Source organism: Mesoplodon bidens (genome assembly GCF_964165515.1).
Source record: "Mesoplodon bidens genome assembly, chromosome: 13".
Taxonomy (NCBI): Eukaryota; Metazoa; Chordata; class Mammalia; order Artiodactyla; family Ziphiidae; genus Mesoplodon; species Mesoplodon bidens.
This window is the reverse complement of record NC_138169.1, coordinates 40768078-40794252: the sequence shown is the minus strand read 5'-3', so window position 1 is coordinate 40794252 and position 26175 is coordinate 40768078. Positions and strand designations below refer to the sequence as shown.

The following is a 26175-nucleotide window of genomic DNA, read 5'->3' as shown; positions in this document are numbered from 1 at the left end:
GGTGAGGCTTATGCAAGAAAGCCCACTGAGAATCCATCAGCAAACTCACGAAAGGCAAGGCATTGGCCCTACATCAAAAGTCACAACATAATGCTCACTAGATGTTCTTTCAGTTTATAATCCCTTGCTTTAACTGACTTTCTAAATTAAATAATCACTAGTGATTCATCAAGGTCCACAAGAGCCCTCTCCAATACACCGATTTAGCTACTTCAAGTCCTTTTCTGATATTCAGTACTACATACATTTCTTTCCCAAGAGGGTTAAAACACTTGTTATAACATTTCCCAGTTGATAACAAACTGGTGAAGAAATTGTTGCATTACTTAATCCTTCAAATGTGTTCCTTTTTCTATATTTCTTGTCTCTCTCTCAACGGCAGCAACATCTAGTTAGTGACCTGGAACACTTATAATTCCTTCCCCAACAACCAAAAATCAAATGAAAACCAAACAGTCCTGTTGATTCCACTTCCCCTTTCTCATGGATTGCCTCTGCCCTCACAGCCCCCGTGTGGGTTATGACAACTGCTGTGTAACTTCTCTAGCTCCAGATTAACTGTGTATACTGTGCTCAGCGTTAGCTTTCTGAAACAAAAATCTTTCGTCACTCATCTGCTCAAAAACCACCAATGGCTCCCTACTGCCCAATGGGCAAGACTAATAATCTGGGGTTCTGTATAGAACATGGACCCACCTACTTCAATGACATCAGCCTCCACCATTGCTTCTAATACACCCTCTATGTGCAGGCAGGGAGGAGCTGAATACAGCACAAGCAGAGCCAGAGGCTGCTCCACCCGCCCGAGTGCCCCTAATCACCCTCAGGGCACCTCCTCTGACACTCCCCCAATTCCCAGAGCCCTGGGTTCAAGTCCCGGCTCTGTGAAGTGAGTGATCTTGAAAAACAATTTAATTCTGCCGAGCGTCAGTTTCCTCATCTGTAAAATATAGAAGGAAATGATAGTTCCTACCTCACAGGGTCAGAGGGAGGACTCAGTAAGAACATGAGGCAAGCGCCTGGCACACTGTAAGTCCTCATCAAGGTTTGGGATCCTTGTTGTTATGGACTCAATTGTATCTTCCTCCACCTGCCACCAATTCACGTGTTGAAGTCCTAACATCCAGTGTGATGGATTTGGAGACAGGGCTTTCAGGAAGTAATTAAGGTGAAATGAGGTCATGAGGATGGGTGTCCAATCTGAAAGGACTGATGACCTTAAAAAGATTCCTCTCTCCTCTCTCCCTCTTTCCTTGTATTCAGAGGAAAGGCCACACAAGGACATAGTGAGAAGGGGACCATCTGCAAGCCAGGAAGAGCTCTCACCAGAACCTGATCATGCTGGCACCCTGATCTTGGACTTCAGCCTCCAGAACTGTAAGAAAATAAATTTCTGTTGTTTAAGCCCCCTAATCCATGGTATTTTGTTATGCAGCCCTAGCAGACTAATACACCTGTTCTTATTTCCCTTCTCAGGATGTGACTCCATTTAAATTAGATGCTGTGTGATCTTCCTTGCCAGACTGGTACTTCTTTGAGGGCAGGGAAAGGGTTTCTTCCTCTTAGGACCTGCCATGGTGATTTGAACACAGTAGGTAGTCCATAAATGTTTAATTTATAAATGAAAATAACAAGAGCTTGATTTTAAGCAAACATTACCCTTCTAGAAGGTGGTGTTGAACTGTAAGAGCTAAATGTCATCACTAGACTTGCATTTGACTACTCAGAGAACATGGATGTGTAGTATAGCAAGGGTCACTTTTTTCTTTTATTTTTACTGACCCCAAGCTGAGGCCCCACCCACAGGGAAATCTCAATATGTAATCAGTAGAAGGAAAAGAGATCAAATGTCTTTTCTCTTGACCTCACCTCAGGCATCTGCCTCCCACAGGCGCACATCAATGCAAAATGCCACAGCCCTTTGTGAGCTCCTTGAAGCACTGAGTTCACAATAGCAACCGTGCCACCAGCTACACTCTACTACCATCATACATTTGTACTAAATTTTGTATTTGAAAAGGGATTGTATCCAGTGTCTAAGTGCTAAATGTTACAATAACCAGTGAACACCGCACAGAATGTCCAACATATGCAAGCTTTAAAACACATTAGGGATACCAACTCGTAGTCTTACCTCATCTTCCCAGGGAGACAGTTTATCCGAGACCAGGTAACACTACTTTGCAATACCCCAGACAAATCTCCTATCACAAGGGACCCACACACTTGAAGAGTGAGGGACGCATGACACATAGAGCAGGACCCCCAGTAAAACTCATGCTTGAAAGGAAGGACTATTCATGCATCATTTACTGACTGAGCACCTACCACATGCCAGACATTAGGCTAGGTGCTGGGGATACAACAGTGAACAAATCAATGTTCTTAATCTCAAGGAGCATAGTCTAGTGGAGGGAAGTATTACATTAGGGAATGCAGGCAGTGCTCACTTTACACAGCAGTGCAAGACCCCAAAAAGGACCATGCATGCTGAAACATGCAAAATCATCTTAATAATAAATGGGAAAAATTACAATTGTCCTGTGACCTTTAAAATTTTTTTATCAAAACATTAAACCCACAGTGAACATCATACTCAACAGTGAAAGATTAAAAGCTTTTCCTCTAAGATCAGGCACAAGACAAGGGAGGCCACTCTTACCACTTCTATTCAACATAGTACTCGAAGGCATTCAAAACAGAAAGGAAAAAGTAAAATTCTCTATCTGCAAATGACATGACCTTATATATATAAATTCTTTAAAACACCATTTAAAAACTGTTAAAACTAATATAATTCAGCGAAGTTGCAGGATACAAAATCAACACATAAAAATCAGCTGCACTTCTACACACCAACAATGAATAATCCAAAAAGGAAATTAAGAAAACAATTCCATTTCCAATAGCATCAGAAAGAATAAAATACTTAGGAATAAATTTAACCAAGGAGGCAAGACATGAGCTGAAAAGCACAAAATGTTGCTGCAAGAAATTAAAGACACTGATAAATGGAAAGACATCCTGTATTCATGAAATCGGGTGACTTATTAGTGTTAAAATGTCAATACTACCTGAAGCTATCTACAGATTGAATGCAATCCTTATCAAAATCCCAATGACATTTTTTGAAAAAATAAAAAAATCCATCTTAAAAATCATATGAAATCTCAATGGACCCCAAAAAGCCAAAATAACTTTGAATACAAAGTTGGAGGTTCCACACTTCCTGATTTCAAAACTTACTACAAATCTTCAGTAATCAAAACAGTGTGGTACTGGAATAAAGACAGACAAAGACCAATGGAACAGAATAGAATACTCAGAAATAAAACCTCACATATAATGGGAAAGCACAGATTTTTTCAACAAATGGTGTTGGGAAAACCTGGACATCCACATGCAAAAGACTGAAGTTGGATTTTTACCTTATGCCATATACAAAATTGACTCAAAATGGACCAAAGATCTTAAATACTGGGTTGGCAAAAAAAAATTCATTCAGTTAGTGAATATGTTGTTCAATAAAGTTCTTCATGAAAATGAAAAGTGTCTTTAATTTTTACTTAAAACCGAGCAAACTTTTTGGCCAAACAAATATAAGAGTGGAAACTACAAAACTTTTAGAATAAAGCATAGGAGGAAAGCTTCATGACAGTAGATTTGACAATGATTTCCTGGTTGTGACACCAAAAGCTCCGGCAACAAAAACAATAGATAAATTGGATTATATCAAAATTAAAACTTTTCTGCATTAAAGGACATTATCAACAGAGTGAAAAGGCAATCCCTGACATGAGAGAAAATGTGTGTGAATCATATACTTTATAAGAGGTTAACATCCAGACTGTACCAAGAATGCCTACAATGCAACAACAAGAAACAACACAATTAAAATGGCAAAAGAGATGATGCCAGCAAGATGGCAGAGTAGAAGGAGGTGAGCTCACCCCTTCTTATGAAACACCAAAATCACAACTAACTGCTGAACAACCATAGGAAAAACAAAAACAAAAACACAGACAAAAAACCAAACAAAAACAAAAAAAACAACACACTGGAACCTACCAAAAAAGATACCCTACACTCAAAGACAAAGAAGAAGCCACAACAAGATGGTAGGAGGGGCACAACTGCTATAAAATTAAATCCCATACCCGCCAGGTGGTCAACCCATAATCTAGAAAATAATTATACCACAGAAGTTCTGTCACAGGAGTCAAAGTCCTGAGCTCCACATCAGGCTTTCCAGCCTGGGGGTCTAGCAAAGGGAGGAGGGCCCCCAGGGCATCTGGCTTTGAAGGCCAGTGGGGTTTGATCACAGCAATTCCACAGGACTGGGAGAAATAGAAACTCCACTCTTGGAGAGAGCACACAAGGCCTAGTGTGCACAAGGACCCAGGGAAAAAAGCAGTGACCTCATCAGACACTGGGCCAGACCTACCTGCTAGTCCTGGAGGGTCTCCTGCAGAGGCAGGGGTGGCTGTGGCTCACTGCAGGGACAAAGACACTGGCAGCAGCAGCTCTGGCGAGTACTCATTGCCATGAGCCCTCCTGGAGTCCACCATTCCCCCCAAGACCTAGCCCCATCCAATAGCTTGTAGGCGCAAGTGCTGGGATGCCTCAGGCCAAACAACCAACAGAGCAGGAACACAGCCCCACCCATCAGCAGAAAGGTTGCCTGAAGTCTTCCTGTGCATGGCCCTACCACCAGAGGAACAAGACCCAGCTCTACCCCCCCAGTGGGCAGGAACCAGGCCCTCCCACCAGAAAACCTGCACAACCCTCTTAGACAGCCTCATCCATGAGAGGGCAGACAGCAGAAACAAGAAGAACTACAACCCTGCAGCCTGCGGAGCGGAAATGGCAGTTACAGAAAATTAGACAAGATGAGATGGCAGAGGAGTATGTCCCAGATGAAGGAACAAGATAAGACCCCAGAAGAACAACTAAGTGAAATAGAGATAGGCAATCTACCCGAAAAAGAATTCAGAGTAATGATAGTGAAGATGATCCAAGATCTCGGAAAAAGAATGGAGGCATAGATTGAGAAGACACAAGAAATGTTTAACAAAGACCTAGAAAAACTAAAGAAGAAATAGAGATAAATAATAACCGAAATGAAAACTACACTAGAAGAAATCAGTAGCAGAGTAACTGAAGCAGAAGAAGAGATAAGTGAGCTGGAAGACAGAATGGTGGAAATCACTGCTGTGGAACAGAACAAAAAAGAATGAAAAGAAATGAAGACAGTCTAAGTAAGATACCTCTGAGACAACATTAAATGCACCAACATTCACATTATACAGGGAACCAGAAGGAGAAGAGAGCGTGAAAGGACCTGAGAAAATATTTGAAGAGATAATAGCTGAAAACTTCCCTAACATGGGAAAGGAAACAGTCACCCAAGTCCAGGAAATACAGAGTTCCAGGCAGGATTAACCCAAGGAGAAACATACCAAGACACATAGTAATCAAAGTGACAAAAACTAAAGACAAAGAAAAAATATTAAAAGCCAACAAGGGAAAAGCAACAAATAGCATATGAGGGAATTCCCATAAGGTTATCAGCTGATTTCTCAGCAGAAACTCTGCAGGCCAGAGGGAGTGGCATGATATATTTAAAGTGATGAAAGGGAAGAACCTACAACCAAGAATGCTCTACCCAGCAAGGCTCTTGTTCAGATTTGACAGAGAAATCAAAAGCTTTACAGACAAGCAAAAGCTAAGAGAATTCAGCACCACCAGACCACCTTTGCAACAAATGCTAAAGGAACTTCTCTAAGCAGAAAAGAAAAGCCCACTACTAAAAAAAGAAAATTACAAATGGAAAAGCTCACCAGTAAAGACAAACATAAAGTAAAGGTAGGAAATCATCTGCACACAAATATGATACTGAAACTAGCAATTGTGAGAAGAGGAGAGCACAGATGCAGGATATTAAAAATGCATTTGAAATTAAAAGACCCACAACTTAAAACAATCTTGTTTATATACAGACTGCTATATCAAATCCTCATGGTAACCACAAACTGAAAATCTACAACATATACATACAAAAAAGAAAAAGGAATCCAAACACAACACTAAAGTTAGTCATCAAATCACAAGAGAACAAGAGAGGAAGGGAAGAAAAAAGACCTACAAAAACAAATCCAAAACATTAAGAAAATGGCAATAGGAACATACATATCAATAATTACTTTAAATGTAAATGTATTAAAAACTCCAACCAAAAGACACAGACTGGATGAATGGATACAAAAACAAGACCCGTATATATGCTGTCTAGAAGAGACCCACTTCAGATCTAAGGACACATACAGACTGAAAGTGAGGGGATGGAAAAAGGTATTCCATGCAAATAGAAATCAAAAGAAAGCTGGGGCTTCCCTGGTGGTGCAGTGGTTGAGAGTCCGCCTGCAGATGCAGGGGACACAGGTTCATGCCCCAGTCCGGGAAGATCCCACATGCCGCGGAGCGGCTAGGCCCATGAGCCATGGCCGCTAAGCCTGTGTGTCCGGAGCCTGTGCTCTGTAACGGGAGAGGCCACAACAGTGAGAGGCCCGAGTACCACAAAAAAAAAAAAAAAAAAAAAAAAAGACTATTACAAGAGACAAAGAAGGACACTACATGATGATCAAGGGATCAATCCAAGAATATAATAACAATTGTAAATATATATGCACCCAACATAGGAGCACCCCAATATATAAAGCAAATACTAACAACCATAAAAGGAGAAACTGAATAGTGGGGGACATTAACACCCCACTTTCACCAATGGACAGATCATCCAGACAGAAGATCAATAAGGAAACACAGGCCTTAAATGACACATTAGACCAGATGGACTTAACTGATATTTATAGAGCATTCCATCCAAAAGCAGCAGAATACATTCTTCTCAGGTGCACTTGGAACATTCTCCAGGATTGAACACATGCTGGGCCACAAAGTGAGCCCTGGTAAATTTAAGAAAACTGAAATCCTATCAGTCATCTTTTCCAACCACGATACTATGAGACCAGAAATCAACTACAAGAAAAAAAAACTGTAAAAAACACAAACACGTGGAGGCTAAACAATATGCTACTAAACAACCAACAGATCACTGAAGAAATCAAAGAGGAAATCAAAAAATACAGAGACAAATGAAAACAAAAGCACGACTATCCAAAACCTATGGGATGCAGCAAAAGCAGTTCTAAGAGGGAAGTATATAGCAATACAATCTTACCTCAGGAAATAAAAATCTCAAACAACCTAACCTTACACCTAAAGCAACCAGAGAAAGAACAAACAAAACCCAAAGTTAGTAGAAGGAAATAAATCATAAAGATCAGAGCAGAAATACATGAAATAGAAATGAAGAAAACAATAGAAAAGACCAATGAAACTAAAAGGTGTTTCTCTGAAAAGATAAACAAAATTGATAAACCTTTAGAGAGACTCATCAAGAAAACAAGGGAGAGGGCTCATATCAATAAAACTAGAAATGAAAAAGGAGAAGTTTCAACAGACACCGCAGAAATACAAAGCATCATAAGACACTGTGATGAGCAACATATAACTATGACTATCACAAGCAACTCTATGCCAATAAAATAGACAACCTGGAAGAAATGGACAAATTCTTAGAAAGGTACAATTTCCCAAGAATGAACCAGGAAGAAACAGAAAATATGAACAGACCAATCACAAGTACTGAAATTGAAACTGTGATTAAAAACTTCCAACAGGGGCTTCCCTGGTGGCACAGTGGTTGAGAGTCCGCCTGCCGATGCTGGGGACACGGGTTTGTGCCCCGGTCTGGGAAGATCCCACATGCCACTGAGCGGCTGAGCCCCTGAGCCATGGCCGCTGAGCCTGCGCGTCCGGAGCCTGTGCTCCGCAACGGGAGAGGCCACAACAGTGAGAGGCCCGCGTACGGCAAAAAAAAAAAAAAAAAACTTCCAACAGACAGAAGTTCAGGACAAGATGGCTTCACAGGCAAATTCTATCAAACATTTAGAGAAGAGTTAACACCTATCCTTCTGAAATTATTGCAAAAAACTGCAGAGGAAGGAACACTCCCAAACTCATTCTATGAGGCCACCATCACCCTGATACCAAAACCAGACAAAGATACCACAAAAAAAGAAAATTATAGACCAATATCACTGATGAACACAGATGCAAAAATCCTCAACAAAATACTAGCAATCTGAATCCAACAATACATTAAAAGGATCATACACCATGATCAAGTGGTATTTATCCCAGGGATGCTAGGATTTTTCAATATCCACAAATCAATCAGAGTGATATACCACATCAATAAACTGAATAAAAACCATATGATCATCTCAATAGATGCAGAAAAAGCTTTTGACAAAACTCAACACCCATTTATGATAAAAATTCACCAGAAAATGGGCATAGAGAGAACATGCTTCAACATAATAAAGACCATATTATAAAGACCAACATAATAAAGACAAGCCTACAGCTAACATCAACCAGAGAAAGAACAAACAATAGTGAAAAGCTGAAAGCATTTCCTCTAAGACCAGGAACAAGACAAGGATATCCACTCTTACCACTTTTATTCAACATAGTTTTGGAAGTCCTAGCCATGGCAATCAGAGATGAAAAAGAAATAAAAGGAATCCAAATAGGAAAAGAAGTATAACTGCCACTGTTTGCAGATGACATGATACTATGCACAGAAAATCTTAAAGATGCTAACAGAAAACTACTAGAGCTCATCAATGAATTTGGTAAAGTTGCAAGATACATAATTAATACACAGAAATCTGTTTCACTTCTATACACTAACAATGAAAGATCAGAAAGAGAAATTAAAGAAACACTCCCATTTACCATCACATCAAAAAGAATAAAATACCTAGGAATAAACCTACCGAAGGAACAAAAGACCTGTGTCCAGAAAATTTATTATAAGACACTGACAAAAGAAATCACAGATGACAGAAACAGATGAAAAGATATACCATGTTTTTGGATTGGAAGAATCAATATTGTCAAAATGACTATACTACCCAAGGCAGTCTACAGGTTCAATGCAATCCCTATCAAACTACCAATGGCATTTTTCACAGAACTAGAACAAAAACTCTTAAAACTTGTATGGAGACACAAAACACCCTGAATAGCCAAAGCAATCTTGAGAAAGAAAAACAGAGCTGGAGGAATCAGGCTCCCTGACTTCATACTATACTACAAGGCTACAGTAATCAAGACAGTAAGGTCCTGGCACAAAAACAGAAATATACATCAATGGAACAGGATAGAAAGCCCAGAAATAAACCCATGCACCTATGGTCAATTAGTCTACAACAAAGGAGGCCAAGACTATACAGTGGAGGAAAGACAGTCTCTTCAATAAATGGTGCTGAGAAAACTGGACAGCCACATGTAAAAAACATGAAATTAGAACACTCCCTAGCACCATACACAAAAATAAACTCAAAATGGATTAAAGGCCTAAATATAAGAACAGATAATATAAAACTCTTAGAGGAAAGCATAGGTAGAACGCTCTATGACATAAAAGACATCACAGTAATATCTTTCTCAAGCTGTCTCCTACAGTAATGGAAATAAAACCAAAAATAAACCAATGGGACCTAATTAAACTCAAAAGCTTTTGCACAACAAAGGAAACCAAACAAAAAGACAACCCACAGAATGGGAGAAAATATTTGCAAATGATGAGACTGAGATTAGTCTCCAAAATTTACAAACAGCTCATGCAGCTCAGTATCGGAAAAAAAAAACCCAATCAAAAAATGGGGGGAAGGGGCTTCCCTGGTGGCACAGTGGTTGAGAGTCCACCTGCCGATGCAGGGGACACGGGTTCGTGCCCCGGTCCGGGAAGATCCCACATGCCGCAGAGCGGCTAGGCCCGTGAGCCACGGCCGCTGAGCCTGCGCGTCTGGAGCCTGTGCTCCACAACGGGAGAGGCCACAACAGTGAGAGGCCCACATACCGCAAAAAAAAAAAAAAATGGGGGGAAGATCTAAATAGACCTTTCTCCAAAGAAGACATACAGATGGCCAACAGGCAGATAAAAAGATGCTCAACATCGCTAATTATTAGAGAAATGCAAATCAAAACTACAGTGAGATATCATCTCACACCAGTCAGAAGGGCCATCATCAAAAAGTCTACAAAAAATAAATGCTGGAGAGGGTGTGGAGAAAAGGGAACCCTCCTAGACTGTTGTGGGAATGTAAACTGGTAACAGCCATATGGAGAACGTATGGAGGTTCCTTAAGAAAATAAAAACAGAGCTACCATATGATCAAGTCATCTCACTCCTGGGCATATAGCCAGAGAAAAACATGGTTCAAAAGGATACATGCACTCCAATGTTCACTGAAGCACTGTTTACAATAGCCAAGGCATGAAAGCAACCTAAATACCCATTAACAGAGGAATGGATAAAGAAGATTTGGTACATATATACAATGGAATATTAATCAGCCATAAAAAAGAGTGAAATAATGCCATTTGCAGCAACACAGATGGACCTGGAGATTATCATACCAAGTGAAGTCAGACAGAGGAAGACAAATATCATATGGTATCGCTTATACGTGGAATCTAAAGAAAAATTATACAAATGAACTTATTTACAAAACAGACTCACAGACTTAGAGAATGAACTTACAGTTACTAGGAGGGACGGGTGGCGAGAGGGATAGACTGGGAGTTTGGGATTGACATGTACACACAACTATATTTTTAAAAAGATAACCAACAAGCACCTACTGTATAGCACAGGGAACCCTGCTCAATATTCCGTAATAACCTAAATGGGAAAAGAATTTGAAAAAGAGTAGGTACCTGTATATGTATAACTGAATCACTTTGCTGTACACCTGAAACTAACAACATTGTTAATCAACTATGCTCCAATATAAAATAAAAATTTTTAAGATTTTTTTTAAAATGGCAGAAGACATGAATAGAGACTGCTCCAAAGAAGATATACAAATGGCCAATAATCACACGAAAACATGCTCAACGTCACTAACCACTAGGGAAATAAAAATCAAAACCACAATGAGATATCACTTTACACCCATTAGGATGGCTAATGAAAAAAAAAGTTAGAAAAAAATAGTAAGTGTTGGCAAGGATGTGGAGAAACTGGAACCCTTGTGCACTGCTGATGAGAATGCAAAATGGTGCTCCCACTATGGGAAACAGTATGGTAGTTCCTCAACAAATTAAAAATAGAATTATCCTATGATAATTCTTCCTTAGTAGCCTGTAATTGAAACATTTAAAGCTCAGAAACACTGAGCATTAAAGTGTTTTACGTCTCTGTAAACTATGTATCAAGAGTGTTTGAACAGCACTTGCTTTCTTCCTGTCATATAGCTCAGGACGCAGAGGGAGCATTTTTGCTGCTATGCCTTCGCGAACTGTCATGCTTCCTACCAAGTCTGGATCAGCTTCCAACATTGTAGCCTCTGTGCCTTCGACGTTGTGAAGTACTTCTGAGATTCCTTTAACGGGAACTTTTACATTCATCACCTCCTCTGGGACATCCTCATCTTTTCCCTTACGACCACTCTCCTCCTTTGTGTTGATAAGCTCGCCTCCACTGGGCACCCGTGGGAGTCTCAATGGCAGAGACAACAATCCCAGGTTAGCTATTCCTTCTATAACTCCATTCATATTTGATTCAAACTTCATTTCCAGCATGATCACTTTTCTCTCTGCCACACCTTCATCTTCGTTGGTCAAATCCCTCTTTCAAACAGCCGTTTTTGTAAAATGTCATGTGGGTTTATCACGATGAGACAAAGGGGCAGCAACAATATACTCTGCTGTCTGTGTGGGAACTGGATAAGGGATGTGCAGTGCTCCATGACAGGCAGACTCTGAAACAAGTGATGCGACTGGCCACTGATCATGATGTGCATCTGTTACATCCGTGGTGATTTGTGGGCTGAAGAGCTAGCAGCTTGTGTATAGTTACTCACAGTACACACACAGGTGAGACTGAAATGTGAGCTGTGTTTTGGGGGGTACTGGTTATTTAACTAACCTCTGGTAACGGAAATCCATGCATAGTAGAACCAAGTAAAGCAAGTGCTGTATGTGTATAATTACAAACTGAGGTAAGAAGCCCAGAGGAAAGGAACGTGATTCTTAGATAATCTTCAAGAATCTGAAAGAAGTCAGAGTGACTAGGAGTCAGAGTAAGGGAAGGGCACAGCCATGCAACATAAGGCTACAGAGTGACATGACTGACCAAAGTGTTGATATTTTAAATGAAGGTTAATATCGATTCTAAAGCTTGTTAAAATGAACATCATTGTCAATTTAAAGCTATTTTACTTTTCCATTTTTACATAAACCACCATATGAAAAGAGGAGCTATAAGCCTATTTTGTAGCATGAGCTTCTTCGGCTTTGTGTAACCCGAGCCTAGAAGCAACACAGTGAAATTATTTTAAAATATAAGAAAAAAAGGATTAAGCAGTAAATGGTCAAGGGCCAAACGAAGCAGGGCCAAGCCACACCACAGAGATGCTGTCAGAGATTCTGGTCCTGATCCTGAGAGCAGGAGGAGGTTATTTTAATTTCCTGGGACTGCTGTAATAAATTGTCACAAACTTAGTGGCTTAAAACAATAGAAATTTTTTCTCTCCCAGTTCTGGAGGCCAGAAGTCCGAAAACAGTTTCCCTGGGCTGAAATCAAGGTGTGGGCAGGGCTGGGCTCCCTCTCGAGGCTTTAGGGAGAATCCCTGCCTTGACTACTCCAGCTTCCGGGGACTGCCTGCATTCCTGGGCTTGCGGCTGCCATCACTCCAGTATTCAAGGCTAACGTCTTCAAATTTCTTCTCTCTTCTCTGTTTTCGTGTTTTCAGAGCAGTCTTCTCTATGCGTATAATATCTCCCTCTGCCTCCCTCTTACAAGGATATGTGTGATTGCATCTATCCAATCCAGGAGGATTGGCTATCCACCCAAATCATCAAGGATAATCTTCCCATCTCAAAATCTTTCACTTAATCACGCCTGCAAAGACCCTTTTTGTGGCTAAGTTAACACTCAGTGGGTTCCAGGGATTAAGATATGGATATCTTTTTGAGGACCATTTTTCAGCCTACCGCTGAGGCCATGAAAGGGTTCTTAACAGAGGCAATATAATTAGACACAAAAAGATCACTCTGGTGGGGGTGGAGGAGGGACAGAGAGGAAAACAGGAAGCCAGCTGGGCTCTGCAATTGTCCAAGGAGCGGTGGCTTGGACGAGGTGGTGGTGAAGAGAAGTGAATGGACTCAAGAGATACTCAGGAAGGAAAACTGGCAGACACAGAAGGTGAGGAAGAGAGGTGCCTAGAGGACCTTCAAGACTTCTGGAGTCTATAACCTTGTTGCAAGTGGTGCCACCCACTGAGCTTGGGAACATCAGAAGAGCAGATGTGCAGGAGACCATGAGGCTAAACAAGTGACGTGCAAGACTGCTGGGTGATGCCAAGCAGCACAACAATAGAGTTCTTTTCAGAGTAAGAAGGAGAAACAGCATATGCTCTGGGGTTGGGGCCAGATCTCCCACTCAAAATCTTTTTAACTTGGGTTCAGTAAGACTTCATTTTGTCCCAAGCAAAGTGACAGTGGTAATACTTATCCTCAGGGCTGCTGAGAGAACTGGGATTAAAAGTAAAATTCACGAATCACAGCGTGTATTGAAGGTAAGCACTGATCACCCACTTGATTACCATTCCCTGCCGTTCTCTGCCTGATCAGTAATGCAAGCAAAGACCAAGTCTGCTGTGTGATTATATGACTGTAACACTTCTTACTTTATTCTGATTCCTCTCTAGCTTTGTAAATTCGTATTCGTTTATTGCTAAAGCCTGATGCTCATTTAAAGTTACTGATGTATTCTGAAAATAACTCATCAGGCTAAATAAAGTCAATTTTTTTCTACAGTTTTTCTAATTGTGTCATTAATGTGTATCAAATATCTTCCTAACTCATCAGTATTTAGTTCCTTCTCTATCTTAAATCATACAAACAGATAATCAACTCAATCATCTCCTTTCTACCTTAACAGCAGATGGAACCAACATCGATAAGCAACTTAAAAAGAGATCATCCAAACTAAATATTATCGACTAGCTAAAAAGCCTTTCCAATCACCTGTTCAAAAAGGCTTATTTTTTAAGTCACAAAATTGATTGCGTTTTCATTAATTTTCTCATCTTTAAATTATCACAGGGTCCTTTTATTACGTGTGGCAATCATCCACAAACTGCATGAACACTTTGAGGATCAAACACACTCGGCTGTCTAGACAAGCAATTCAAACACTAAGTTATCTTAGATAATCACTTAGAAATTTGAGGAGGTTTCTCTATTTTTCAGTTAAAAAGGCATTTCAAAGTGAAACTACAAACTTATTCTTCATAATAAAATTTTAGTAAACTAGTGCTCAGTAAACAACTCTGAACTTCATAAGTGTCTCTCACCAAAGCACCTACTTTTTCCTTTAGTTTTCAGCGGAGCATAGGGCAGGAAAATTTCATTTGGGTTTAGTTCATTATTCATAAGCTTCCTTAACTATAAACTTAGACTTGAACTGAATAGCTCCTTGATGAGGTTTTGTTTTACTTTGAGATAAAACAACATTCTTCTATCAAGAGAAAAGCTCACAATTTCAAGTTAGCCTCAACTACCCTCTCTCATAAGCCCAGCTCTGATCCAAGATGCCACAGAAGGGATACAAAAACCACTCAAACCATTCTGTCATTTGTTGCTATTTTTACATTGGTAATTGCTCCAGAACAAGAATACATTGGAATTTCACCACAGCAGGTCCTGACACTTGGCTAAACTACTTCAGACAGCTGTTTCCACTCTCCCATGGCCCTTCCCTCCTTTTTTCCCTGTGATATTTCAAGAGGAGTAATTTCCAGCTCAATTTGTAATTTTAGTAATTCAAGGCAATGAGTGTCTCATCAATCATCAATACAGAAAGACCGAAAAACTTGTGGATGCCCGTGGTTGAGAGCTGAAGCAAATGGCATTCCAAATATAAACTCTTGTTCTTTTCTGAGCAATTAAGTTGTTGCAAACCTTGCTATTGTCCAGGAGACAATCAATTTCTCCAACAACTGCAGTCCTACAAAAGCCAGCCCATTTCGCCTTGGGTAGTTCAAGAGTCACAACATCAGACAAGTATGCAACTGATGGATTCAACATGCTTCTTTATTTTAGACCCCAATAAAGTTGAGGGTGAGCATGATTTACAAGCCACAAAGATATCAAGTTCCTTTTTGCTCCAGAGATGAGCTGACAATACATAACTAGAGATTTTGCGATTCACTATTCAAAATGAAGGGGGTAAAAGCACTTGAAGCCTTGACAGTGACTCATTATCCTGGAAGCAGTCCCAAAGCGGTCATGCAGCATGGATTTCCATTTAATCCAATTGCCTCTCAAAACCCAAATTTCTGTCATTTAGTAAATTCAACTTGGATTTGAATACAAAATGTCATTTTCCCTCATTTTCTGTCCACTTAGAATAATACCAAAAATTTTACTTGATTGAGATGAAGTGATACAAACATTTAAAAATCTGTTTATCTGGTGAATGACTTACATCATGGAAGTAAAACCTGAAGGAGGGCTGCTGTAGCCATGAGGCAAGGAAGGGAATTCCGAAGCAAAAGGCATCTATCTAGATAAGGAGGCCAAAGTGGGAAGAACAGCAAATAATGCTTATTAACCATGGGAACCCAGAAAGAGATGCATCCTGCTCAGATTCACGTCCTAGAAAAGCTCCACCCAGAAGGAATACAATGGTGCAATCAAGCATGTAAAAAACAGGTTGAGCTAACACATACTGTGGGATGCAGTTGATGGCGTGGTTGTGGCTGGAAAGACACAGGTCCTGCATGCTGGCTCTGCAATGAGAATAAAGAAGGGAAGGGGCACCAGTGGTTCTCCATCCCCCTGGAGGGACAGAAGAACCTGCGCTGACATCCCTTCCTGGAGCTCTAAGAGCCCCAGAAGCAGCTGTGTGTGACCTGGAAACGCTGGCGTTCAGAGGCAGCAACCGGTGAGGCCAATATTGGAGGAGCCCCGCAGTGCGCTCTGCCCTCGTACCCAGGGTCACAGACACACTGGGGGCACTGCCTCCTCCGGCACGTACCCTCTGCAGCAGCCCTGCCAGCCGGGGCTTGCCTCCCCTTCCCGCTGCTCCCAGCGGCCCCAGGATTTCAGCTGCAGAGGCTGAACCTGGCCTTGAGCCCTACACCCCAAGCCCAGTACCTCTCAATGGAGGTGTTCTGGAAATCTGTGGGGGCCGTTTTGGGGTGACACAATGACGGCAGCAGAATGCGCCAAGGACCCCAGACATCCTCAATGTGCAAGAGAGTCCTAAGTATCACCCCATGTCCCACACAACCTCTGAAGGTCTGGAAATCCATGTGCATGAAACTGTTTTCCATTATCTAGTTCTAAAATCCACCGCCATTGACTTACAAGCACAAAATCATTCTGTCCTTGTTTAAATATACCCTTTCTCAAGATCTGTTCACAACTGTAGAAAACTATGTCAGTAATAGCCACGCTGCTCGCGGCATCTGAGCTGCCAACATACCACAGCTACACCAGCCCGCGTCTGCAGCTATCACAGGCCAGAATTGCAGAGGGATGTTGAAAACTCCTTTACATATATTTAAAGCCAAGTTATTAAAGACCCATGAAGTACTGGATACCAAGGATTTCCATTAATAAATTTCATTTTTGCCATCTATTAAGAATCTGTAGCACACTGAAATTTATATCAGGAGAACTGCACAGAGAATTTATTTATTCGGGGTTTCTTATTTTTCTATCTTACTCTGATACTGTCCTCAGGGTGACACACCTCCCACCCCACCCTAACGTCCCTAAAAACTTTTTCCAATTCATCCTCTAATCCTAGAAATCTATTAAGGGCTTTGGTCTCCAAAGTACTGGGTTTGGGGAGGGATTTAAAGATGGGAGATCTGTTTTCTGAGACACTTTGTCAGCACACATCCCAGGTCCTAACGCAGTGAATTAATTATGATGACAATAACCTGACACAGGCAGCCTGGTTCATTGCAAAAAATGCTTCCTCATTTTCTCCACGTCAACAGTCCGTGGTTTGCCTTGGCATATTATGCTACTTCGCTTAAGGCTGTTTCCCCGCTTTCTCTTAACAGACAAAGAAGTGTCGTCTGTTACTTCTTTTATGTCAAGTGTACCTACTCTCTCATTTTTCTCCTATGGAATGGCTTCTGATCGTCTCTTAAATCCAAATTTATTCATTGTACACAGGTGCAAGCACCTAACTAGTTCATCTTCTGATGAAGGTGTGCTGAGCATTTACATTTTGAAATACATGTAATTTTGTGTTATGAATTTCTTTTTACTTCTCCTTTATGATACTATTTGGGCATTCTAATGACTTTTAGACATTGTACGTGTGGGCAGGTCATTTCATCTGTCAATTTCATTTTAGGATCACAATATTATATCTGTTATTAAAAAAAGGGCATTAGATTTGAGAGAGTCGAGAGCCACCCATCTGGAAAGCTTCCCCTCCCAACCTCCAAGTTCTTCCAGAGACCAGTTCGTCCTGAAATTCAGGACAGGAATCATGGAATCGAGAAGCTAGACTCCTGCCAGAGAGGCAAGTCACACCAGCACGTCATGCCGCCGCCACCCGGGGTAACGCAGAGCGCCGGGGGAGGCTGATGGGAGCAGTGGAAGGGCTGGCCAGTGAGGGTAGGTCTCTGCCTGACCAGAAACAACATGGGGTGGAGGACAGCTCAGTCGAAGAGCTACGATGTCCAGAGTTACACCTGCCCAGGCCAGCTGAGACCCATGGCCACGTCAGAAGCAGGAGACCTCATCAGAGCCCCCGATTTCCCTTTGGTGGCACCTGTCAAGACTAGCATGTGCTTGGTGGCAGCCCTGCTCCCCATCACCCCACACTATGCACTGGGCAGCCTGGATGCACCAAAGGGAAGAGACTGAAGAGCCAGAGAGGAGTCCCGCCACCTGCGTACGAGAAGCTGAGCATCAGTTCAGGGGGTGCTTGGAGCCCCCTCCACTGGGTCCAGACATGTCCACTGCACATGAGAATGCAGGAGGGGTTTGAGGAATCAAGGCTCCTAAAGGGCACTACCCCTGGGCTGCACGTGCAAATAAAGGGGAGCTGACATGCCTATAAAACCTCTTGGACCCCACATTACCGCAGCGACCTCAGGAAGGTCAGGACCACCCGATGAGAAGTCTACCCATCTCGGCCCTCTCGCCCAGACAGGCGGCCGTGTAAATGACGCCCGTACATCACAGTGCTGGATAAAGAGGCGGAAGGGTGCTGCAGGAGCACCACCACCTTCTCACGGAAATCTGAGCTGTGTCTTGAATGACCAGTCAGAACTAGTTAGATAACACAAAAGTCTCCAGCATGACTAACTTGGAAGGGACCTAGAAAGAGGCAGGAGGGAGGCAGGGAAGCACACAGGACAGATCAGAGCACATCCTATGCCAAGCCAAGACCTTGGACTTCATCCTGAGGCCAGCTGGGAGCCACAGAGCATCTAAAGCTCAGGTGACACACTCCCCGTGGACAGACCTCTCTGGTGGTTCATCAGATCGTCTGTGGGTATCAGAGTGTGGTGTGCAGATTTCTGGGGAAACTAACCCCAAAATGACATTAGCAGCACACAGGTAAACTTCTCATAGTGTAAGAGCTACAGAAGCGAGATAGTGTAGTGCTGTGGTTAAACACTCGGGCTCTGCAGCTGGACACCCTGGGTTCAAAGCCAGCTCTCCCACTTACTGTGAAACCTTGGGCAGGTCATCCAATGTCACTGTGCTTCCCCCCAGCCCCCCGTAAGAGGGGAATGACAAGAGCACCCCTCACAGAGCTGTGGGGAGGATAAAGTGAGGATTAACACCCAGGGAGTGCTGATGTGCGGCCTGGCACAGAGAAAGTACCACCTAGTATTTACCATTACGTGTTTATTTTGATGCATCGTTAGGAAAAATAAGTTACCTAAACCAGTGATTTCACAGATATTACAGCTTGGATAAGACTGAGTGTTAAAGTGACTCTTTGTGCAGCAGATTTAAAGGTATTAAGTGAGCAATGCCTGCTCGAAGCAGGGACACACTCCTCACCTTTGTGTCCAGCACACAGTGGACCTTCTCTAAGGGCTTTCTCCATCACAACGGACCATCTTCCTGTAAGACAGGAGTAACTCCCTGTTGTATATCTATTTCTTGTGTTCTGAAATTCTTGAGCAAGAAGGAAGAGATGGAGAAAGCAACCTTAGCGAGGGGGGAAAGGGCGGGGACGGCCAACCAGCAACCACCTTTACACACAAAGAACAACCCATCTTCAAATCAGACGTCAGAAGTCATTCACACACATCTAGACAGCAAATTTACGAACAGCTTTCTAGAACATGTGTTTGTAACCATGTATGGTGACAAATGCTAACTAGACTTACTGTGGTGATCACTGCACAATATATACAAACATCACATCATCATGTTGCACACCTGAAACTCGGGTGTTGCATGACAACTACACCTCAAAAAACATGCATGCAAAGTCACCTGTTCAGAAACTGGGATGCATTTCTCCGAATAACAAGGCTTCAAGTGGTGACTAGATCCCCAGCTTAGCCCACAAAGACCTATTCAATCCCAAACCGGACCTCTGTTACCAGCTGAACAGCGTACTACAAATTTAAGGGACGGATTAAGTGGAGGAAAAAGTCTAAGACGGAGATGAGTTCCTCCCCGGGTAACCCCAGCCCCTGGCATGGGGCAGAGGCGGTGCTCAACAAAGTTTTGAAATAACAGCCGTCTGCTTTCTGTGCTTCTCTTATCCTCTCTCCTCTCCTGGAGTCCTCAGCATGGGCCTCTTCAAATTCCATCCCCCCCTGCTGTTGCTGGGTAAGTAGGAGGGTGACCCTGGCAGAGGAGACTGGGGTGTGAAAAATAGGATTTTAGGAGCTAATAAGTCTGTGCAAACTGTCTAAGCCCTGAAACACAATGGTGTGTTTGGGGGTCCACAGGGTGTTCCATGTAATGAGAGGAAATAGCACCTCAAGCCATGCCACCCCTGCAGTACAGGTGGTCACTTTTTTTCTGACAATTTCCTATATAAACTCTCCCGTTATCCTACAGGCAGCTGCATTTTTTTAAAAAAATTCCAATTAAGCCAAATGAATCTTTAATTGGGATCCCTTCAGACAGTGCAATAGTTGGGGGAAAATAATCAGCCTTTTTACAAACACACCGCTGAGCTGAGGAGGACGGAAAAGAGCAGCAGCTGAGCGTCCTCCCGCCGCCAGTTCCCTACACTATTTCCTGCTCTTCATCGCTTCTCCTCTTCCTGCGTTTCTGCACCTATGCACCCTCCAGGGACTCTGGCAGCAAGGCCCAGGCACCCTGGCTCTGGGAGCAGCCAGATCATGCAGGAAATAAGGGCAGCCGGCAAGCTCTCCCTGGCATCCAGAGCATCTGACACAGTGCTGGGCACACAAGAGGCTCAGACGCCTACTGGCTCAGTTACACAAGCCTTTTGAGTTTTTCCAGGGAGAACTATGGTTTGTACCAGGGGTCATCAAACTCTTTCTGTAAGGGGCTGGAAGAGTAAATATTTTAGGCTTTGCAGGCTGTAGGCTCTGCACAGCTATTCACAGAGAAGATACATAAAAAAGCGAGTCTGGCTGTGTCCCAATAAAATTTTATTTACAAAACCAGCCAGCCAGATTTGGCCCATGGGGCCTAGTCTGCAATCCCTGGATTATACTGAGCCATCTCTATGGTAAAACTGGCTCCATGATCAACATGCTCACAAATAAGGCCACGTGTCATACTACTTGGTCATATGTACCATAAACTGTGTTAAACAATTGAGGATCCATGCATTCATTTTAAACATACACGTTACCATGAATTTTTCTTGCTTTTGGTTTTTAATACATTTTTGCCTTTTTATACTTTAAAATAAAGTGGAAAAGAAAAATATCACAATTCGTAATACCGACTATGCACTAATTCTATATCAAGACCTTATTTATGCATATTTATCATCAGTGATCATTCACTTTAACCATTACATGCTTTTTGTTTGAGTTGACAATGACCAAACAGGGCTTTTTAATAATATCAACAGCCAGAAAGTCGTAGTCATGTTGGCAGGGGTAAACAATGCAGATGTTTTAGGGTCAGTTAAAGCAGATGGAGATGGTGACCTGAAGGGGAGGAGAGACAGGAAATGCACGCCTATGAAATGAGAACCTCAAAGCTCTTTGGGCCAGGAGCTCCAAATGTCTTCTGTTCTCCTCAGAGTTCAGTGTGTTTCACCTCTACTAGTCATTCGATTAAAAAAGTAGTATCTCGGGGGCTTCCCTGGTGGCACAGTGGTTGAGAGTCCGCCTGCCGATGCAGGGGACACGGGTTCGTGCCCCGGTCCGGGAGGATCCCACATGCCGCGGAGCGGCTGGGCCCGTGAGCCATGGCCGCTGAGCGTGCGCGTCTGGAGCCTGTGCTCCGCAACGGGAGAGGCCACAGCAGTGGGAAGGCCCACGTACCGCAAAAAAAAAAAAAAGTAGTATCTCAAGCCAAAAGGAGAAAATGATGGTGTGACATTAGGATCCTGAGGCCCAAGGAGCCAGGTGTTAATTACAGATGTGACGGCGGCCACACTGTGAAGGATGACGGTCCCCGGAGAGCATGAATTAACTAAACACCCTGAAAGGCAGAGCTGACTCCCAGCAAACATGGACCAACCAGCGGATCTGAGAAAAATCAAGTGTAGAAAAACCATCCAACATGACAATCAAATAACACTAATCAGCTGGCAGCTCTCTCCCCCTTCCCCAGAAGCCATTTCACATCTCCTCTCCTAGAGTTCCATTTCCAGCCACCTCCCCTCACGTTCTCCTCCCTCCTCCCCTCCCCCACCCCAACTCCTTCTCCTTCAACTTACTCACTTTCACCATATCATGGCGCTCAGCAACAGTTCCTCTGGAAAATTTTCCTTCAAGCTGGGCTACACATTCCTTCTCTCCAGTCCTACAGGCTACATCTCCCAGCCTCCCCACCGGCCAATCTTAACCTGCACCTCAACACCTAAAAACCTAGTGCCTGTCTCGTGCACATAACCACAGCCTATCTTTTATCACGAGCCTGAGTAGCTACAGGTCTCAGTGTGTGTCACACACATGAACGTCATTAACAATGAGAGTGTGTATGTGTGTGGGAGATGAGTGAACACTGCTGAATGAGAGCACTGAGCCCCCCGACCAACACGAGGAATGTGATTTCAGATGGTCAGGATCACGAACTTACAAAGATATATCCTTGGGCTTAAAGCAGCACCAATGTACCCCAACCTCTGGGAGCACATCTCCAAGTGCATGATGGGGGCTGAGCATCAACAACAGGGTAGCCTGTTACACTACTACTATAGTTACAACAGAAGTAGCAGCTACATTTTGAAATCCCAACTACGGAGTCTCATATCTCAAAGGAAAGCCTGTACTGTGCATATATTTTTAACTCCTATATGTATAATATCTGAATTATACAATCCCGGCTTTCCACTAATTCAGAATGGCCAAGTAACCATTTCTCGTTAGGTAGCTGTTGGCGAAACTTTTATCATCCTAGTAACGGGGCAAGAGAAAGTGACCTTCTTGCTTTAAGATTCTTGAAGGGTTGCTGTTACACTAGGCACAAAATGTTTCTACTGTTAAACTAATGATAGGATTCTAGAATTTTTACTACAATGGGAAGGGTGGTGACAAAAGAATCCTAAGAAAAGAGATAATCTAGTTGTTCTATCTTCTGTAGAGAAACTGAGCTAGAGGTGTTCCTCAAACACTGACGAAATCACTGCTGGGTTTTCCAGCTGGCCATTTGACTCTGGAACTGGAAGAGAAGTGTCCCAGTGCACAATAGGACCGAAGTCTTTCAAATGCATTATGTGAGGCTAACTTTAAATAGAAAGGCTACCTGCATTCAGGACATTTTGTCTTCTATTCAAACTATGCCATCAAGAAGAAAGCACAATAGCGAGGAAGACATCAGGTACAAAAGCTAGTGTTTATTGAGCGCTTACGCGGTGCCAGCTACCGTGAATTCTTTTAATACTAACCACCACCCTACAGGTGTGCGTGATTCCCATTTTATAGGCAAGTAAGCGAATTCAGTAACCAAGTCAGCAGCTGTGCAAAGTGGACAATTAGGATGGCAACCCTGGTTGCCGGACAGCTGATAGGATTAATGCTACCACTATCCACTCCTAAAACAAGTTTAAGTTGCTGGAAAACAAGGTCACAGGGCAAATTATAAAATATAATCAATTAGGCAGGACAGGCAGGAATGGGTTAATGAAAAGAGCCCTGGATTTAGAACCAGGGCTTGTGTCCTGGGCCATCCTAAACATGGAGACTTGAGTGCCTCGTTACAACACTGTCATGATAAAATACACCTCACTCTTTTGTTGTCACTGGAATAGTGAGAAAATAAGGGAATGTGCCTGGCACTGTGCTTAGCAGAGAAGACATACTACAGTATCTTGCTCTTTTATCCTTGGTTCCCGTTTCAAAATATAAGCAGACAGCTACAACTCCTAGCTATCCAGTGTAAGCCCCCCCCGGACCCCTCCCCCTCCCCTCAGCCCCAACACCCACAGTTCAGAAACACCTTTCAAGGTTTATCTTTCCGCCCTTGCTGTGAGAAGAGCTTTCCTATCGCTCAAAATTTGCCTTCTAGCAAGAGTGCATACAGAGGTGTCTAGATGAGGCAAAATGACTTACTTCATGCTTTCAATATATGGCAACCGTGAGGTAGCAATATAAGTATGTTAAAGCAGTTTAGAGGAAAAAGAAGATCATTAAAATAAGTAACAGAACATTTCAAGGCAAGAAGTGTTGAAATATGCAAGCGCCGTATCTTGATCAGCAACTGAAGAAAATAAACTTGACTCAGGCTTTCTCCACTCCTCTCTGATACAACATAAATTCCTATGTCTTTAAAGAGTCAAAGCACAGTAAATGAAACTTTTCATGAAATACATTCTCAGATGGCTAAAAAAAGCTACAGAAGACACTGTGAGACGAGTCTTTTAAATCTATCCTCTGGAAATCCTTGATGAAACTCTGGCTTGAAATCAGACTGAATGCTTTAAAAATAAAGTGTTCTGAACAAAGCTAAGAAGTTTCCATTTGAAGATTTTTTTTAAAAAACTGATTTAAAAGTAAAATGTCTCCGTGAAAAGTTTATAGTTGTGAGATACTTGCTTTGCCATTAAGCATGTGGAAGCTCCCACCGGAAGAAACCACCATTCTCTTAAGTCTGAGAACTTCAGGCGTCTGTATCCCACCGTCCCTCATTTGCTTACAGACCGTGGCCCTCAATCACAGCTGCACATTTGGTTTGGTTCTCTTAATTCCTACCAAACCACCGGCTCTAAAGAAATGCAGCAATTGGCCCTTAAACATTTACAGGGAAGCTGCTAATCAACATCCTTGCGTCTTGTCAACACCAGAAGGAAAAGTCACAAACTTGCTTCCTAAACCAGAAAGCGGATGCTTCTGCTCCCCAAAGAAATTGAAGGCTCCTCCCACACCCACGAGAAAGCAACCAGGTTTCAGTTATTTTGCTTCATTTTTAAAAAGAGGAATAAAAAATTAACTGAACACACGTGTGCTTCCTCCCACTCTTCCGTATATTTAGAATCCCTCCATTTTCTTCTACCTTTAAGTTAGAGAAATCCATCATAAATTCGCTCGCTTGAAAGGCACTAGCAACTCATTTTGGGGGCTGAGTTTTAGAAGAAAGGCAGAGAGAGGTGAGTAAGCAGAGTTCGGCTGATTTTTTTTTTTAATTCCTGCACAGCCAGGCAGTTATACATATCTGTTTTCAAACAAGGAAAGCATTTGCAATGCACAACGATGCAAAGTAACGCGAGGCACAAGAAACAAGCACGATGCAGCTGGTGTGGTCCGTGTCACAAAGGCAGCACGCTAGCCGGAGTCACAACCCTGCAAGTCCCGGGCTCGCGGCTGCCTCAAATCGCATACGGTCCCAGGTCTCAAAGCCAACGGGCTCCGGACCCGGCGGCGGGGGAGGCGACCCATGAGAGAGAATCGGACAAACACCGGGCGCCCCTCTTGGAGGGCGAGGCCGGGAGAAAGTGAGGGAAGAGAGCAGGAACCGGGAGGACACGCGGCGAGTCCCGCGGAGGGAAAGGACCACGGAGCAGGGGTGGAGGCGGAAGGGGAGATGTGGCAGAGGCGCCGGCTGCAGCTGAGGCACAGGGACAAGACACGGGGAAAGGCGACAGGGCCAAGGATCACTGACCGACCGAAGGGGGAGGGGGCATCTAGGACTGGCCGCAAAGGGAAGCGCGCGAGCCGGCCCCGAGGTGCGCGTGCCGGGCGGGGGAACGGGGCGCGTCAGTCACCTGTATTGTTTGAAAAGCTGGTCCGACTCCCTAAAGCCGTTGTTGAGCAGCATGTTGATGCCGGCGAGGGCCAGCTCCGCGTCCTGCAGGGGCGCCGCCGCCGAGTCTCCGTCGTCCCGCCGCCGCGGCCGCTGCTGCTCCGAGCCAGCCATGGGCGCGCGAGGCTCTGCGCAGGGCCGAGGCGAGGTGGGGTAGCAGCTGCTGCGGCCCCCACGCGCGCCCGGAGCCCGGCTCTACCTGCCCGGAGCGCGCCGGAGCGGGCGCGGGGGAGGGGAGGGGAGGGGAGGGGCGCGGCGGGCGGGGCGCGGAGGGAGGAGCCCGGGTCCAGCTGCAACGCGACGGGGGATGTGGGCGCCCAGGCCGCCGCCTCCCGCCGCCGCGGGGATTACTCAGCAGCCGCCCGCCCGTCCCCTCCGAGGCTCGCGGCTCGCGCCTCGCGCCGCCACCGAAACGGAATCCGTTTCCGGGTGTCTCTACCCCAGCGGAGCCGGGGCCGAGCCGCTGCCGCCCCCGCTTCCTGCAGCCCTCGCGCACCGCCCCGGGCCCTCACACCGCGCCCCTCGCGCGGCAGCCCGGGGCCAGCGCGCCGAGCCTGCCCGGACACGCGCAAGGCCCGTAGGCCCGGCCCTTGACCCCCTCGTCCAAAAGGGCCGGACCCGGGAGTCGCAGGGAAG

The 26175-nt window shown here is 43.8% G+C and overlaps 1 protein-coding gene across 2 annotated transcripts in view; it reads right to left on the bottom strand.

The window, feature by feature from the left end:
- Positions 1-25783, bottom strand: part of TTC39C (tetratricopeptide repeat domain 39C) — a 106221-nt gene extending 80438 nt beyond the window's left edge. For both annotated transcript variants that reach the window (XM_081252534.1, XM_081252535.1), the window contains exon 1: positions 25502-25783. In XM_081252534.1, the coding sequence (XP_081108660.1) occupies positions 25502-25653 (152 nt within the window). In that variant the 5' untranslated portion in view covers positions 25654-25783. The remainder of the gene's footprint in view (positions 1-25501) is intronic.
- Positions 25784-26175: the final 392 nt, after the last annotated feature.